We start from the raw sequence: 19,961 nt of genomic DNA, 5'->3' as shown, positions 1-19,961 counted from the left end.
CATTATACTTTTTTTTTAACAAATAGATAAAATTCTATGTGTGTTACTAATACACATATTTTGGGAACACAAAAATATGTGTGTATGTGTGTGCATATGTGTTTATAAATTTAAAAGTGCTAGCACATGGGACGCCTGGGTGGCTCAGTCCGTTAAGCGTCTGCCTTCGGCTCAGGTCATAATCCCAGGGTCCTGGGATTGAGTCCCGCATCAGGCTCCTTGCTCAACAGGGAGCCTGCTTCTCCCTCTGCCTGCCACTCCCTCTGCTTGTGCTTTCTCTCTCTCTCTCTAATAAATAAATAAAATCTTAAAAAAAAAAAATAAAAGTGCTGGCACAGATATAGAAAATAATCATTCTTATACAATGTTGATGTAAGAAATGCTATAAAATTGCAGCTTTTGAGACTCTATCCAGTAAAACTTAATGCACCAATACACAGGAATATAGGGACAAAGGGTGTATATCACAATATTATTTGCAATGGCAAAAGTTAGGAAACAGCCTGACCTCTTTAACAGGAGAGTGACTGAATAAATTATAGTATTGCAGAATATTATGTGGTGAAGCTATTAAAAATAATGAGTTAGAGCCCCATAAAATGGCCTAGAATAGTGTTCATAATATATTATCTAAAGAATATGAAGTTGGTAAGAAACATATGGCCCTATGTTTAATAGTCAAAAAACATCTTGTGTTCATGTATCATCAGGGTGATGACAAGGAATATGAACATTATCAACTTTTTCTGTTTATCTCTCTACTTTGTTTTTAAAATGTTAACTAAGAGAATGTAAAACAAGATGGAGAAAATAATGGCTTCAGTTGTGGTATAAAGAGAGAATTTCCCAAGAGGAAGATTGGACCATCTTTGACATTATATATTTATTTGAGCTACTGGGCTCCTCCTTTTTATAGTCGTGGAATGCTTTATTGAGGAGTTTCAAGAAGGGTCACAAGAGAAAAGTTTCAGGCCTAGAGAAGGCACTTATTAACTAGCAAAGGAAATGACAACTGTTTCATATTTTAAAGTTATGTCAAATTAAATTGTGTAATATTTGTAATATTTTCCTTCATTCTTTCTTAATTAATCCATCAGAGGTTCTCATTCCTAGCTTCACATCAAAATTACCTATGGAGGTATTTATTTAATAGGTCTAGCACAAGATTGGACATGTATATTTAAAGAATAGAGAAATGTTTTCTGAGGCTGTTTACTATATGAAAACTGCAAATTAGTTGACTAAAATGATGATGATTGTGTACTATATTAACACTGTTTCTTCTCTCGAACTTTATCAAAACTTTTGTCATGAGATAACACACTTTATTTGAAAAAATATTAAAGAAAAATATTTGATTTGTGCAGAAGTTGAAGGGTAGGTGTTCAGTTTAGCATTGAGAACAGTAGAGTTTACTAACTAGTACAATTTAAATCTGTGAAAGGTTATTATTACAAAGGATGATTATCTTTTCAGATAGCATTAGTAGTCTTTGACGATTCCCAGGTATGGTCGGGAGTTCTCTTACCTTGGAGATTTTTATATACAGATTACAGTAGTATTTTTTAAGATTGTTTAGCAATAATATTCATGCCCAAAATTATGGAAAAGGGTTAAATGAGTGCTTCCTGACCATATTCATTCCATTGCCAACTTCTAAGTTTTTTAGTTTGCTATGCCGTAGATGGTGTGTTCTTACCCAGTGATGGGAATCAGAGGATCTGCCTGAGGACAAAAATTGCTGCTGAAAGGACATAATTTATATTTTCATAACGCACCATATGGTAAATACCAGATTATATGACCTTAAAGTCCCCTTTGAAGGTATGATTTCATATGAAGATATATTAATGTTTATGGAAAGTCTAGGGCTTTTCAGTTATTTTGATTGAAGAAAGTGGTAATCTTCAGGGAAAAAGAATGAAATAGTCACTCTGTAACGTTGCTTATTTCACATACCATAAATAAATCAGGCATTGGCTCCTAAATAGGCAGACTTGCAATACTCTGGTCTTTCCGGACTATCTACTAGGTAAAGGTGGTTTGTGTATTTCATCAGCGTTTTCCTTGCAGTGGCAGTAGTAGTTCTTATACCACAGTATGTTCTCAAGACAGAACATTATACATGTGTTTATATAACCAAAACCCTGAATGCTCTTTGCTCCAGACATGTATTAGTCTTCTTGCTCTGTGTGTGTGTGTGTGTATGTGGGGGAGGGGGGTGTACAGTTCAATAGAATTTTTTCTAATCTTTCAAATAAAAGGGGTAATTATCAAGTTTATTTTCAACCTTTTAATTTTCTTTTTAAAATGCTTAGAAGTAGTAATGAATGTCTTTGCATTTTCTTTCAGATAAGAGTAGTTTTACCGGATGAGAGAATTTGACTCCTGCTCACTATAGAATAAAAAATTGTTTCTCATTGTTGACTTTTCTAATTTTTTTTTGTCTTTGATTAGGGAACATTCTAGGAGATAATAAGTTGATCTTTTACATCTTTTCTTCTAAACCTAATACCTTTATAATTCATTTTTTAAGCGTTTGTTTAGCTGGGTTTTTTTCTTCAATTAGATGATACAGTTTTTTAAGTTACTCTTTAAAAATATTTTTGGAAAAGGAAATGTTCTATTTCATTAACTGCAAATTGTTTCTAGCAAAATAATAGAAATTATAAAATTAATGTATTTTTATTTATGGTTCATTAAATATTAGAAGTGAACTACTTCAATCCATATATAGGGAAAAAGCTTAGCTTTGTGACTAATAATACAGTTTGTTAAATTACAGACATTCTTCTGTAGCCTTTTATTTAGTTAATATTTGTTTGTTTATCCCGTGTTAATTAAATACGAATAACTTATGAAATTTTCATTTTCTTAACAATGGTCATTTGTGATAGTAAATTATCAAACTTTACTAGTAAGATACTGAAATGCAAACATGTATTATTTAAAAAAAAAGTATTGGCTTCAGAAAAATTGTTGGTAAAATTAAATATAAGAAATGTTGTATGAGCTTGATTAGTAAATCTAAAATGCCTACAAGCACCTATATTTGCTTCAATAATATCTTAAGTCATGTAAAAATATGGCACATCAATCTTTTCAATTAAGTAACAGTATTTAATTTTAAGGGTAAAAATGGCTTAATCAAAAATTTGTAAAAACAAAATTTAAAACCCAAATTGTGAAAGGTTTCTTTATAGTTAATTATCTAGTTACGTAAGTTTAAGTAGAGATTGATTTTCAAACATAGTTGAGACATTTACTTCTAAAAATATCTAATTAGTTTGGTTACATTGTAGAGTATCAAGTCAATCTATGAATAAACTCAGATTTTAAAATGCTTTAAATTCCAAAATTACCTTTGTAGTTTTCATAAACAGGCATTTATTTTAATTACATGATTCTTATTTAAAACTATAATTTTAAATTTCCTTATTTTAAAATTTAAAAGTATATTTTAAATCTCATGTCATTTCTCAACTAATTTTATAATATAAATTTAAATAATTAGTAGTCTTTATGATACCACCTGACTGTAAGCTTCATAAAGTGAGATCTTATCCGTTTTATTTACTTCTATAAAATTCCCAACATCTGGAACAGTGTTTGGCACACAACAGGCACTAAATAAATAATTATGTAGTAATTACCGGAAATGTACTAAAACTATTTTAAACAAATTATCCTGCTTTTGCACGATTTATTTATTCAGCGCCTAATTTGGGAGTAATTTTTTTATTTCCTTTTGTTACACTGCTTTTAAAATATTAAAATAAGACAAAGTTTATATGGTAAGGGAAAAAAAGCTCACCTGAAATTCGATCTCTATTATTCCCTTCATTTCAGTTTCACCTGCATATAATTTTACACTACTTAATCCAAAATCTACATACGTATTTATATATATTTTCGAATTTTGTGTTATTTTCCACACAGTTATTTTTTAAGATTTTATTTATGTATTTGACAAAGAGAGAGCGAGCACAAGCGGGGGAGTGGCAGGCAGAGGGAGAGGGAGAAGCAGGCTCCTGCCGAGCAAAGAGCCTGATGCGGGGCTCGATCCCAGGACCCCGGGGTCATGACCCAAGCCGAAGGCAGGCACTTAATGACTGAGCCACCCAGGCGCCTCTATTTTATACACTCTTTTATAATTGCATGTAGTGCCTATGCACTGTTCTGTGTATCTATTTTCTGTGTTTTGGGTTATTTCCCAGAAGGATCACAAAAGGAGAGAAACTAAGGTAAAGATTATGCTCATTTTATAACTTAATGTATACTACAGTGTGATTTCCAAAAGCAGTGCATACTGGCACACATTTTTTAAAAGAAAGAGATTAATAGACCATTCCTGGTTCACTTCTTTTTAGTGATTAATTTTGCTGATTACCTTGAATATCTTTGATTGATTTTAGCAGTTTAATATTTTCTTGTCAAACACAGTTCTTTACTGTTCACTATTTAATGAATTGTTTATTCACTTTTATGGTCCCCTAGACTACCTTATCCATTCCTGTTTCTTTAAAATAACTATCTCGGGGCGCCTGGGTGGTTCAGTTGGTTAAGCGACTGCCTTCGGCTCAGGTCATGATCCTGGGGTCCTGGGATCGAGCCCCGCATCGGGCTCCCTGCTCAGCCGGAAGCCTGCTTCTCCCTCTCCCACTCCCCCTACTTGTGTTCCCCCTCATGCTGTCTCTCTCTCTCTCTCTCTCTGTGTCAATTAAATAAATAAATAAAATCTTTAAAAAAATTAAATAAATAAATAAAATAAAATAACTATCTCTATGTTAACTTTCAAATTTCCTCTGATCTCCAGACCCATAGCCGATCACCTGCTCGGTATCAACACTTAGATGTCTGATGGGGATTTCAAACTTAAAATATCCAAAATAGAATTCTTGATTCCCTCTATCCTTATCTCTCATCACTGTTCATCATCCGCTTCCATGAACACAGCCCCTACATTTTTCACTTTTTAAATTGACATTATAGCCTTTAAGATATTAAATTAAAAGCATTAGTTTTCATATTAAAACCCCAAATATTTCAAATACATTTTTTCACTAATCAGAATTAAGAGCACTAAACATTTATCTTATTATATATACTCTGAAAGAGCTGGTCAAAGAAGAGATGCTTTAAAATAATAACAGCAATAATAATAATGATTTCTAAGAGACTTTTGATAATTTGATACATGGACAATGATGACAAATAGGACTTCCAGAAATTTAACCTCATTTTAGTAAAATATAGTTTAGTAAGCATTAAGATGACAGTGCTCGAAATTATTTTCATTTGTAAATAATAAGCTGCCCTAAAATGTTTTATCATTTACAACCCTTGTGTTTTCTTTATAATTATTTGATTTCTAGTATTTTTTCTTTTTTTGACATAATTATGTCTAGAGTGCCTAGCATCTCAACATAACAGAAGTAGTTTAAAGTGCTTTTCTTTTCCTTGTTCTTACCTATAAAAAATTGATTTTTCCTATTTTTCTGATACCTAAGTGTATCCCTCTCTGGAATGTGATGTGATATACCTTTAAAATATGCAGCAGTCATCAAAAGAAAAAAAAACTTTTTATAATACTTCAAGGGGCAACATGAAATAATGTATTAAGTAAAAAATAGTTAAGTTGAACTTTACTTGCCTTTAGAAACTTCATGGGGATTATCATTCATTTTCTGTCTTCTTCCAAAGAGACACACAAAAAGAGGTGTACTCTCTGTCATTCTCTCTCATATCTAGCAGCCAGAGGGGCAAGTAAAGTAAGGTCCTTTGAAAAAAGACATAAAATGAAGTACAATCTCCACAAAACTTTTAGAGTTAATTATTCTGAGGTAAAAATGCAATTGCTTGAAGCAAGGCAAGGGATAGGAGGTAATTGCACCACTTATAAATTGTGATTATGACTCAGTAAGAAACTATCATTTGAGTCATGTTATGGATTCAGTTCATCACTTAATCAAGTAAACACTGATATATTTGTATTCTGGACTTTTACAACCAACTTGGCTACATTTTTTATGGCTAAGAGTAGTCATAAAGCCTTAGTAAGAAACTAAAAAATATCATAGGAAAAGCAATACATCAGTGAAAATTTAAGAAAAAGGATATAGTGCATATTTAATATTTAACTATTATAATGTTAGTGATTTTTTCTCGTTTTTTTACTACTTTCAAAGTATATCTTTTTTCTTGTATTTTTTTTAATGTTTCACAATTTATTTAAATTCCAGTTAGTTAACATACAGTGTAATATTAGTTTCAGATGTGCAATATAGTGATCAACATACCCATACAACTTTCTTATCACAGCAAGTGCACTCCTTAATCCCCATTGCCTATTTTACTCATCCCCCCTGCACCTAGCCACTTCCCCTCTGGTAACCATCAGTTTATTCTCTATAGTTAAGAGTCTGTTTCTTGGTTTGCCTGCCTCTCTCTTTTTTTCCCCCTTTGCTTGTTTGTTTTGTTTCTTAAATTCCACATATGAGTGAGATCAGATTTGTCTTTCTCTAACTAGTTTTATTTTGCTTCACTCTGGCTCCATCCACGTCATTGCAAATGACAAAATTTCCTTTTTTATGGCTGAATAATATTCCATTGTATATCTATACCACTTCTTCTTTATCCGTTCATCAGTTGATGGACACATGGGCTGGTTCCATAATTTGGCCATTGTAGATAATGCTTCTATAAACATCAAGGTGCATGAATCCTTTTGAATTCGTATTTTTGTATTCTTCGGGTAAATATCTACTAGTGCAGTTGCTGGATCATAGTGCTGTTCTATTTTTAACCTTTTGAGAAACCTTCATACTGTTTTCCACAGTGGCTGCCCCAGTTTGCATTCCCACCAACAGTACAAGAGAGTTCCCCCTTCTCCACATCCTTTCCAGCACCTGTTTTTTTCTTCTGTTGTTAATTTTAGCCATTCTGACAGGTGTGAGGTGGTATCTCATTGTAGTTTTGATTTGTATTTCCCTGATGATCAGTGATGTTGAGCATCTTTTCATGTGTCTGTTCATCTGTGTGTTTTCTTTGGAAAATTGTCTGTTCATGTCTTCTACCCATTTTATAATTGGATTATTTGTTTTTTAGGTTTTGAGTTTGATAAGTTCTTTATAGATTTTTGGGTACTAGCCCTTTATCAGATATTTCATTTGCAAATATCTTCTCCCATTCTGTAGGTTGTCTTTTAGTTTTGTCGTTTCCTTTGCTGTGCAGAAGCTTTTTATTTTGTAGTTTATTTTTGCTTTTGTTCCCCTTGCCTCAAGAGATATATCTAGAAAGAAGTTGCTGTGGCCGATGTCAAAGAGGTTACTGCCTGTGTTCTCCTTTAGGATTTTTATGGTTTCATGTCTCACGTTTAGGTCTTTAATCCATTTTTAATTTATTTTTGTGTATGATTTAAGAAAGTGGTTTAGTTTCATTCTTTTCATGTTGCTGTCCAGTTTTCCCAACACCATTTGTATAAACTACCAAAACTGAAACAGGAAGAAATAGAAAACTTGAACAGATCAATAACCAGCAAAGAAATTTAATCAGTAGTCAAAAAACTCCCAACAAACAAAAGTCTAGGGCCAGATGGCTTCACAGGTGAATTCTACCAAGCATTTAAAGAAGAGTTAGTACCTGTTCTTCTCAAACTATTCAAAAAAATAGAAAAGGAAGGAAAACTTCCAAATTCATTCTATGAGGCCAGTATCACCCTTATACCAAAACCAGATAACGACTCCACTAAAAAAGAGAACTAAAGGCCAATATCTCTGATGAACATAGATGCAAAAATCCTCACCAAAATACTAGAAACCAAATCCAACAATACATTAAAAAAAAAACATTCACCATGATCAAGTGGAATTTATTTCTGGGTTGCAAGGGTGGTTCAATATTCACAAATCAATAAACGTGATACACCACATTAATAAAAGAAAGGATAAGAACCATATCATTTTCAATAGATGCAGAAAAAACATTTTAAAAAGGACAACATCCATTCTTAATGTTAGTGGTTTTTTAAATGACCATAAATCTGTGAGTGTTACTAGTTTCAGTAATTTTATGATAAGATTAAAATATCTATACATTTATCTTTTGTGTATTTCAACATGGTTGCAATATAATCTTTGAGTTATTTTTTTACAGTCTTGAGGTCTTCTATTTTTTTTACATTTATCATGCCATGAATTCACAGGGAATGGGATCCAGCAGCTCAGGCTCCTTTCATCTGGTTCTCACGAAATGTGCTTCTCTGGATGAGGCAGGCTGGCACTTCACTTGAACCCAAGTACCTTTCTCTTTGGCTTCCCTCTTTTTCTGATCATTTTCCTTCACATGCTTCAAGAAGCTATTTCGGCCCTTTGAGTGCTTAATATGCTTAATACTTACATTAATTCTCTTGGCAAGAGTCTTGCGCTTGTTTGTTTACGACAATGCCCACAGCAGGCTGAGTAACACTGTAGACTCTTCCAGTTTTGCCATGGTAACATTTGTAGGGCATTCCTTTTTGAACAACGCCCATTCCCTTGATGTCCACAATATCACCTTTCTTGTAGATTCACATGTTATGAGGCCAAAGGATCAACTCCTTGTTTTCTAAAAGGACCAGAGAACATATAGCGGGTACCTCTCCTCCTTCCCTTTGTGTTGGTCATTTTGGCAAATTACTGGAAGATGGTGGCTCCGGCCAAAAGGATAGTCTTTGAATTTAGATTTTAGAGATGATAACGTTATTCTTGTTTTAAGCTATTCTTGTTTTAAGAACCCAATGTCATATTTTTTACACACATGCACATATACATGACTGTATAGCCATGATGGAATCTTTTAAATAGTTTATTATTTAGTTCTTATTAATCTATATTTTTGGTTTTTTTTTTAAACAGTTATCCAATTGATAACATCAACTAAGTGCAAATAATAAAGACAAAATTAAATAAGATAATGGCCTTCAGGAAGATAAAATTCTGTAAGAGAAGTAAATATCTGTTGTATGCTAATATAAGCCAGCATTGGATAAGTAACATAATAAGAAATACAGAAAAATATTTTGACACTTTGGTTTTAGGGAACCAGGATTGAGTTTACAAACTATATTGCATTTGAACTGTTCTTGCAGGACATACAAGATTTCAGGAGGCAAAAATGTATACATTTCCAGGGAAAGAACAGTGTGGGAATATAGGTGGATAACATTTGAGTCAGTTGGACCAAATGAGTAAATAATAAGCAAAGACATGGAAAAAATGACTAATATAGAGTATATCCAAGAACTAGAAGGTAAAGTTTGGATTCAGCACGGTATACCAGTCTTAAAAGATGAAGCTGGGAAGACAAGTCAGGGACAGGATACAGAGAATTTGGAACGTCTACATAAGGATTCTAGATAATTCAGTAGGTAACTGAATGGGGGAGTCGTCACTGACAGCTGTTGAGTAGCGTTTTTTATAATGCTAAAATAAAAACTCTTCATCCATAATCTTACCAAGTTTTCTGATTTTATAGATGATGAAACTGAAGTGATTTGACAAAGGTCACACAGCAGAGCCAGGGTGAGAGCCTGTGCCTTCAAACTGCCTACTCTAGATTATCTTTATAATACCACACATTTCTTTAGATAGGATAAAGCAGTAGGTCTGGGCAAGAAGCATTTTAGGGAGAAAAAAATAAAACTGTACATAACAGGATGTAGAGATCTATGGAGCAAGAAAAGGCACAGATGGCTCCCAGGTTTGAAACCTGGTGTTGGCAGTGGTGGGGGAAGGACTGGTGAAGATATATAAGAAAAGACAGCATGGTATTTTACAATAATATTATGCATGCTTATGACAACTGTGTTGCCTTTGATTTGATTATCAAAAGTGGAGTAGATTAAACAGACTAGTAGAGAGTTAGAAGAGCGGCTTTTTTGTTCTATTTGGATACTTGTATTCATGTAGCCATCCTGTACATATTTTGTCAAATCAGTACTTTTCAGGATGGCAGTTATTTATGTGTATAAAATCTATAATCAAAAGAAAAGATATGAGGTCTTCAATTTACTTTGGTCTGCAATTCAATATAGATCCCCAAAATGACACATGCATCTTCATTGGACACTACAAAATGGTGCCTCAGTAGCCTGAGGTGTAATACATTGGGGAAATATTAGAGATTTATTCTGTTAGATCATGTAGGGTATATCTTGGTAAAAGGTAAATTAAGTAATCCACTTGTGTTTCTTCACCAGAGCTATAATGTTTTGACTTTTAGAGCATCAAGAGATACAACAAAATGTCAGTATTTCTTTTGGATAGGCAAATAATATATGATATAATAAGAATGTAAAAACGTTTTCTAATATTCTACTTGCCTGGTTATAAATTATAGAAATCCAACGCAAAGTGACTTAAAAAGGGAGTTATATTGATCTGTGCTAGCTTTAGACATGATTAGATTGAGATGCCAAAAATGCTGTCAGAAATTTTTCTCTCTCCATTTCTGTAGACTCCTTTTATCCAGGTTAACTTTATTTTCAGTCAGGTTCTTCCTTTTTCCATATGGTGGCAAGATAGTCACTAGTAATGTCAGGCTTGTGCTCTACCAGATTAGAAACACAGGTATCTCTGTCTCAGTGGTTTTACCAAATTCTCAGGTTAAGTCATTGGACCATCCTGGGCCACATGCTCAATCCCAAATCAGTAACTGCCAGGGGTATGGAAATTGTGATGTGTCAGGCTCTGTTATGTTTCCACTCCTAGAGCATTGGAAGGTTGTCAGCCTTACCTGAAGCACATGCACTAAGAGTGAGAGAGGGTATTTCCCAAAGGAAGATTAGGGCCTGTTGCCAGAAAAAGGAAGATCAGCATGGCTGAATGAAAGAATAAAAGAAAGGTATCCACTATTGATAGGCATTGCTTTATAGATATAAGTCCATGCATATATGGTATATAATATGGCAGCCCTTAAGTAGTCCATACTATTAATTGAGGTATCTTAAATTATAATGGAGCTTGTTTTGAATTTATATGAAAATATGGCTTGTTTTGAATTTATATGAAAATAATTAATTTTCCTGCCATGATGATGAAGAATTATGATTACAGACACTTTCATTGTTTTATAAGACCATAATGAGTTTTAGTTCTTATTTGGCAAAGGAGTAAATTTGTTTTGCTTAATATTTATTTTTAATTGAAACATATCAACATTAAAACCTACCTATTTGGTATTTTTAATACTTTTTATAGGATTCCCATAGAGGTTCTTCTTTGGCTGCTAATAGAGAAATAGTCATTTTATTTTTTCTGAAAAGCAGTTGATACTAGTAAAATTAGCATAATTATATTGTTAATCTTATAATTATTTGATAATATATAATTATAAATCTAGGAACAGGGAAAATTTAAGTATTTTTTTCTTTAAAAACAATACTTAAGCACATGATCACTATTAAAAGGGGTTTAGGTGTGAATGGAACCTCTCCAACATAGAGATAACTAACTGGTCAACCTTACAGGAATGTCTGATAAAGAACAGGATACTTCTAGAACACAAAATGTGAAAGACATTTAGATACATAATAATCATTGTCTCTCAAAGATTTTCTTACCCCTTCTCCTTCCAGTTAGGCTTTGTGTCTACTTTGTACTCTTCATGTATTTATATACCAGCACTTTTAAGACTTGACTGCACTGTTACATTTATACATCTTTTTCCACAACTAATCTAAAAGTTCCTTAAAGGCAGGAGCAGTGTCATATATATCCTTTATCTCTAACTCCCAACACATGGCCTGGACCACTCAGTAAGCATTCCATTAATGATTGAATTGATGATAGCAACTATAGAATAGTTCTGAAAACTGATTTGTAGCTGTCAACAACTTATCTGATTTAGTTAGTGTATGTTACACCAAATAATTTATATGCTGTTTAGGATCCAGTTTTTTGTTTTTGTTTTTTTTTAATTCTTCTCAATTCTTTAGAATAAGTACATATATACTTATGTGAGTCAGTATGTGGACAGACTTCACCAATGAAAATGAAGCCATATATATAATTAAAATTTGCTATTTATCATCTCATTGGGGAAGCAAACACTATCAGTGCACAGACTTTTTCTTCGGTAAATGCTGTATTCCTATGTCTAAGAAGTAAACAAGTAGCCATCTTACATAATTTTCCACCCTCCCTTTCTCTCCCCTACCCCACCCAGTATTCAGTAGCCCACTATCTCCAAGCTTCCACACTGGTGCCTCACTTCTTGGCTCTGACCCATAAGATGGAAATAGAATACTACTTTTTCTAAGATATTATGCACACGGATCAATTTCTCTTTTTGCCTCAGCTTTTTTTTTTCAGAGTTTGTTTCCTCTTTGTGTCCATATTAGATTAAGTGTGCAAATAGATAACATATTTTTTTTAAGTCTTCAAGGAAAAAAGTATAAATCTGAGAGGTTTTTCATTTCTTTGGGTCAAAAATAAAAGTTAGGTGACATGTTCCCTTGGCTAGGCTATTAAGTATTTACATTTTAAAAAATTTGTAATTTAATAACTTTTTATACTTATATTTTCTTTAATTTTTAACTTAATATCTGAGATCAGTAACCTTATGCAGAATTATTGCTATCTAAAGTTAAATAGTGCTACTATAAATATTAATGTGCAATCATTAATGTTTTCTCTTAAATCATAACCCACCTTTATGTAGTTATATATGGACAAATGTAAATTCTACAAACAAAAATTGGGAACCACATCAGTATTTGATAAAATAGCAATTATGGCTGACAGTAATTTATATAAGATTATTTCAAATAGTTAAAACTAAAATCCAGGGAATAGTACTTATTACATGAAGTTTGTTTTCTGTTCTTTTTTGTGTGTGGTCTGACAGTAATTCAAATTATAAGGACATCTTTAATATAAAGATAGATGGCATGGTCTCGTTTTCCATTTCCAAAGAGACAGATTTTTTAGAAGATGTTTATGGTTATGAGAAGTTCACCATTTCTGAACTATACATTGTTTCAGAATTTTTTTTTGAATATTGAAAAGAAAGAAAAATGAGGAAAGGAGAAAACAAGAAAAGAAAGGACAAACTGATGTGCAATAATGGCAGTGTTGTGCACACATCAGCAAGTTCTTTTGGAAGAATAGAACTAGTACAAGAGTTTTTACCAAAAAAGCTGTGGATGCAGTAAATATAGTATGAGACTGGTGTGCGGTGTAGTATAAATTAATGTCATCTTCACACATCTCATAGAAGCTTAAGGTGATTTTAGAATGGATGTTATAAATTTATAGATTTCATTGCTTTTTACTGACAGTCAGTAGGACAGTTCCCATAGTTGACCTTTCATGTGCTCTTCTCTTCTTGGGTTATAATCATGCAAGTAATCATTACATTGGGCAAAACAATAGTGATATTAAAATTTAAAATAATTTAAGAACAGTTCTTATGACAGTTTTGGTTAACTAATGTATTTTTCTTCATAAAAATTATGTTAAAACATAAAAATTATGTTAAAAACTATAGTTTGCCAGTATATAAATGTTTTCAACTATATAAAAAATGTTCTGATTTTAAAAAGAAGTACTTATTTATAAAATATAATCATATTTAACATTCAGATATTTAAATCCTTAAAAGTAAATTTTCTCAGTACTTCATGTGCACAGGATAAAACGTAAGGATGATTCTAATTCATCTTTATAATTAGTGTAAGAAGTAATCATGGTTTAACTTCCTAATTATAATACTTTAACATACTGCAGCATTTCAGACAAATAATTTTCTACAAAAAAGTCTGTGAACAAAATTAACAAATTAACATGTTTTAAAAAATTATTTCTCAGCCTACTTCTTAAAACTGAATGCACTTAATCAGGAGGAATATGAAGGATATATTTGACATTCCTAAGAAATGTTTCTAGAAAATTTAGATTGTTTTCAATAAAATGAAATTATTTTATAGACAAATTGGAATGAAACAAAATCCCATTCCTATAAATTATATGTGTGGAAAAAAAAGGTGTGTGTGTGTGTACATGTGTGTTAATACATGTAAACATATTTTATGAGGTGACCCAGACTAGAATTCGAATTTATACTTTTGCTGCTTGATTCCTTCAAGAGCAAAATTGCCAGAAATGCATGGCTGTATTTCTTTAAAATATTTTTACCCAAATCTGTGTTTTAAATATAGCATGGCAATACTTGCTGAAAACTAGCTAATGAAATATTTCATAGAATATCTCAACTAAATTCCTGCTCAGATTTCAACAAGTCACTTCAACCTGCCTGTTTTAATATCTAGAACAAGGAAAGCAATTACTTTAGTGCTTTGTCAGTGACACAACACTCCCAGTTTTTGATCTTCCCAGTGAGTCACAAAACAGTGCCACGCATATCTTTGTGCTACCAAAATAAAATTTTTAATATTTATATTTTAATTTCGGGGGGTAGGAAAAATACCTTCCTGATTTTATCCTTTTTATAATAGTATTTGATTGTAATTAAATAAATCCAAATAGGCTAGGTTTTGTGGATGGATGTTTCTATACAAATTAACTAAAATGCCTCTATTCATATGGTCACATCGTATTGTTGTAATTATTCCTGTGACTTCAGTAAATTTTCAGTAACCTTTGATAATATGGTTGTAAGCCCTATTTTTTAAAATGTAGCTACGACTGCCAAAAAAGAGAATTATCTATGTAATTAAAATAGTCATTTTACAAATTTAAGTAGAACATCTGGGTAATATACTCAAATATCATTCCTCACCTCCCTAAAGTGATTGAAATTTTTTATCTTAACTATTTAGAAATGTCTGTTATTTTGATAAAGTTATATGTTGTGTGTCAGTTTAGTTGAAAAATCAAAATACCACTAGTAATAATTTTGTTGACCTCTGAAAATATTAGTCATGAAATAAGTAAGGTTTGAATAACACAAAAATTGCTAGGTGATAAGGAACATGAAATTAATTTTCCGAAGGGACTCAAGCTAAAACTTTACTGCTTTTATCTTTACTAACTTTGCATCATAATCCTGCACTCTTTGCTTTTGTATGTTTTAGACCAAAGGTATTCTTAAAGCTACAAGAGGTGAAGAATATCAACAGTTATTTTTATTTTGGCGCTATATAAAAATGTTACCATTGATGTATATTGATACCCATTTTTTAGAACATACTAATTTCTTATAACTTCTGCAATGCACAAAGACTCTGGGAAAATTTTTAATGATTTTAAACTGAAAATTGCTTTTTCTTTTGGAAATTCTGATTTTACAAGATAATTGTATTAAAATGCAGCAAAAGTCGCTTTAGAAGTTGTGATATTTCTATCGTCCATAAATTATGTTTAAACTAATTTTCAATTTATTATTTTACTTTTTCTAGGATAGCAAAGTAATATAATATGTATGCGCAGAACAGAAGTATTATTTATACGTATTTTTTTTAATTACAGGTAAAGATTATAGTTCCCAACAGCACAGCAGGTCTGATAATAGGGAAGGGAGGTGCTACTGTGAAGGCTATAATGGAGCAGTCAGGGGCTTGGGTGCAGCTTTCCCAGAAACCTGATGGGATCAACTTGCAAGAGAGGGTTGTCACTGTGAGTGGAGAACCTGAACAAAACCGAAAAGCTGTTGAACTTATCATCCAGAAGATACAAGAGGATCCACAGAGTGGCAGCTGTCTCAATATCAGTTATGCCAATGTTACAGGTCCAGTGGCAAATTCCAATCCAACCGGATCTCCTTATGCAAACACTGCTGAAGTGTTACCAACTGCTGCCGCCGCCGCAGGGCTATTAGGACACGCTAACCTTGCTGGCGTTGCAGCCTTTCCAGCAGTTTTATCGGGCTTCACAGGCAATGACCTGGTGGCCATCACCTCTGCACTTAATACTTTAGCCAGCTACGGATATAATCTCAACACATTAGGTTTAGGTCTCAGCCAAGCAGCAGCAACAGGGGCCTTGGCTGCAGCAGCTGCCAGTGCCAACCCAGCAGCAGCAGCAGCCAATTTGTTGGCCACCTATGCCAGTGAAGCCTCAGCCAGTGGCAGCACAGCTGGTGGCACGGCGGGGACATTTGCATTAGGTAGCCTGGCTGCTGCTACTGCTGCAACCAATGGATATTTTGGAGCTGCTTCTCCCCTAGCTGCCAGTGCCATTCTAGGAACAGAAAAATCCACAGATGGATCAAAGGATGTAGTTGAAATAGCAGTGCCAGAAAACTTAGTTGGTGCAATACTTGGCAAAGGAGGGAAAACATTAGTGGAATACCAGGAGTTGACTGGTGCAAGGATACAGATCTCCAAAAAAGGAGAATTCGTACCTGGCACAAGGAATCGGAAGGTAACCATTACTGGAACACCAGCTGCAACACAGGCTGCTCAGTATTTAATTACACAAAGGATCACATATGAGCAAGGAGTGCGGGCTGCCAATCCTCAGAAAGTGGGTTGAGTGCCCCAATTATACATCAGATTGTTTTAACCCCTCCTTTACCCCATTTTCAAGAAGGATGTACTGTACTTTGCAGAAGTGAAGTTTTTCTGTTATTAATATATAATTATGCAAATGAATGCGACTATGTTGACAATGTGTATATGTAAATAATATGTGTTTTACCAGATGTTTCATAGAAAGAATTTTTTCTTGATCTGTTTTGTTCTCTATACTTTGCTTGTGTATATTTGTCAGAGGTGTTTCTAGTGTAAGATTTAAGCCTGCCATTTTACCAGCATTATTGTAGTTTAATGATTGAATGTAGACAGGGATATGCGTATAGTTTTCAGTATTAGTTCTAGATAACACTAAATTAACTACTGTTAGGTTGAGTATGGTGGGGTCAGTGACCTAAAATGGAGTGAGGCCAAAGCACTGTCATGTAAGTCTTACTTCCTGCTTAGGGCACAGTGAAGTAGGAGACAATATTTTGAAAATAAGTTTTAAATTTAAAATGATCAAAAAGCAATATAGTTGCATAAAAGCACTGTAAAATATTTAAAAGGTTAAAACTGTGGAAAATTATATTGGTAAGTTTACAGATCAATAAAAGCACCTGTTCTCCATCTGAACTAGACAATGGAAATAATGCTGCATGCTGGCCATGGCCCATTCTTCATCATTTGTAAGTTCAACAAAAGTTCTCACATGGAGTCCCACCTCTTCAGAGGTTTGTACATTTGTTTTTAAGCACTGAATTCACTACTGATCCCATCGCCTGGCCAGTAGAACAGTCATTACTCCATTAACATCCTCACTGTTTAGACACATAACTGTGGTACAGTGTATTGGAAATTTTATAAACAAAAGTGAAAGTGCCAACAAATTATTGATAGCTGATAATGTTTCATTATCTGCAACTGCTTGATAAGTATGTTGCATTTTAAGAGCTTATAATTGTGTATAATTTGTTAACACTAGAAACCTATTAGTATTGTGAATGTAGATTTTACTGTGAAGCTATCTGTGATTTAGCTGTTTGCTCCCATGATGGAGTCTTTGCAGCATGGCGCTAGCAGCCAATGCAGTTTCTAATACTCGGTAATTTGCATGTTTTGTGGAGCATTTTTATGTCACCAACCAGACAGTATTTCCTGCATGCTTATTTAGAAGAGGCAGTTTATCTTGAGAGGTAGTGTGATCTACCTTTGTCAGGCTTTTTGACAGGTCATTTCAAAGTAAGCCTTTGTTCCCAAGACCCAACAACTGTCACCCTCTTCTGTACCTCTCCTGAGTGCCAACTGTCCAGGCCATTTGACACACCATCTGTTAACCTCTGAGTTTGCCCACTCAAGGCCACTCATAGGGGCATCCATCCCCAAGCACCTCCTCATGCTGTGCATGCAGTCTTAAATTCAATGGACAAAAATAAAATGCTGGCTACCTCTGGATCATCTGGCTGAGCAACTGAATTACAAAAGAGAATTACTTCCATCTCAACTTCAACCCATTGATTACGTCCATCCTAGCAAGCTAAATGGCATCCCAGCTGCTCCTTTCTGTGCAACCAATTAAAGAACAATGAGTGTGATGCTCCATGTCTGAATTTCGTCCAGCCTCTCTCTGAACTGTGATCTTTGTCCTCATGAACTTTCCCTTTTGTTCATTGAACTATATGGACTCTTCATTTCATATTGATTTACTGTGCAATTTACTTTTGGACATTGAGAACTTGAAATTATTTCCTGATCCCTTCCCCTTCCACTATTAATAATTCATTTCTGTCAAACTGTAAGAGTAGATTCATTTTTTTTTTAGTTTTTAACATTGGACTGTTATTTCATTTAGAGTTCTCTATCTCTAAATATTTATTTAGAGAATGATTTTAAAAGGGAATGATATGCTTGTTTAAATGAAAGAGAAAAGCTGTAGTAAACTGTGTTAATTGGTAATGACTATTTATCGTCGATACTCTGTAGCTGTGTAAGTTTTGACAAATAGTGTATCTCGTGGAATCAGTGGTTAGCATTGCCGCTATTATATTTACTCATTTTATCATTATAAATGTGCTTAGTTCATCATGTAGCATCACTTGTCTCCCGTCTCATTTTTTCCTTGCATGTCACAAGTCTCAGATCATTTATAATACATTAACAGTAAATAATATCTATGTAAATTTCTTTCACCATGCTGTCTCAGAGTCAGCAGTGAACAAAGGCAAAGATTGGGGCCCCACTTAGTTGAAAAAGAGAAAGGAAGTAATCTAGGATGTGTATTAGAAGCATTTCAAATGTTGGGTCTTTAAAATGTTTTGTTCAGTCTTAGCAAATCTTCAACCTTTTATTTCAAAATTCCAGTAGTCCACTGTGGAGCCCATGCATTTCATCTGGAATTTAATGTTACTTTGAAGCCAAACCATTTAAACAATTATGTGTATTTTATTAGCTAGTATTGCTGAAAATGCACTCAGTTCAATTTTAATTGTAAATGGGAATTTTAAACTTTTGCTAGTTGGCATGGTTATATGTTAGTTAAATCTGAAAGCTAAATTGAAGATATTTACATTTTAATTTATGGTAACAGATAAGGGTTTGTGTGCATTATGTGTAAATCAGCTTCATGCTGTCTAAAAACTTATTCTCTGAAATTTATAGACCATGTAGAATTGATTTGTGATGTGATGCTTTAATTTACTGGAAGAAAATTAGTATGGCTTCAAACTGCCACAGGTAGGCATGTAACAATGGCTGTTCAGCTATACTGATCCAAAATGGAGAAAACTGATGATACAAGGGCCAAACATCTTATGAAATGCAACTATTTATAGACTTGTTTTGCTATAGGGAGGCTGGTGAACATGCTGAATACGAATTACCTCAGTTCTGCAGCTTTCTATGTCTTTTTAATGCATTCTGTTTCAGGGTCACTTTCAATCAATATTTCATTTACTTACTGAGATTGAATGGGCGCTCTGAGACACAGTGTGCTGTTTATCATACAGATTGGACACCTCATTCTAGATCCAAGATCTTTTCCTCAACACTGGGAGCTGTCCTTTCAGCACCACAAAATTACTGCTTGAAGTTGCATTGCAGTTTTTTTTTTTCCTTTATCACTGGGAGCTTTTCTTTCAGCACCACAACATTGCACCTAGACTTTTTAAACGGCTGCCTTCCTCTTTGCACTGAAGACCAATTTCGTCTGCACTTCCAGTTATTGCTATTACCTGTAGGACTTTCAATCCTACTTCACCTCACCCACCCCACTCCTGAAACAGTTAAATGTATCTATTTCTGTGGAAGTCATTTTCTCATTGAATGATCAGAAACAAAGATAAATTCTAACCTGTAACGGCTCATTTCGACTCATTGCTTACAATAGATCTAAGCTCTTTTTTCTGCTTATTCGACTCCTTCCAGCTTCCCATCACATCTGTAACAAACTTTTAAAATTATATTGCCACACCACCATGCACAGCCTACCTGCACAGTAGAGATAGATTATTCC

The 19,961-nt window shown here is 33.6% G+C and overlaps 1 protein-coding gene across 5 annotated transcripts in view; it reads left to right on the top strand.

The window, feature by feature from the left end:
• The window catches only part of NOVA1 (NOVA alternative splicing regulator 1), a 149,271-nt gene extending 130,729 nt beyond the window's left edge, over positions 1-18,542 (top strand). For all 5 annotated transcript variants that reach the window (XM_036092882.2, XM_036092881.2, XM_036092884.2 and 2 more), the window contains one exon: positions 15,468-18,542. In XM_036092882.2, the coding sequence (XP_035948775.1) occupies positions 15,468-16,472 (1,005 nt within the window). In that variant the 3' untranslated portion in view covers positions 16,473-18,542. The remainder of the gene's footprint in view (positions 1-15,467) is intronic.
• The last annotated feature ends 1,419 nt before the right edge of the window (positions 18,543-19,961 follow it).

This window comes from Halichoerus grypus, chromosome 8, assembly GCF_964656455.1.
Source record: "Halichoerus grypus chromosome 8, mHalGry1.hap1.1, whole genome shotgun sequence".
Taxonomy (NCBI): domain Eukaryota; kingdom Metazoa; phylum Chordata; class Mammalia; order Carnivora; family Phocidae; genus Halichoerus; species Halichoerus grypus.
This window is presented reverse-complemented; position numbering and strand designations above follow the sequence as displayed.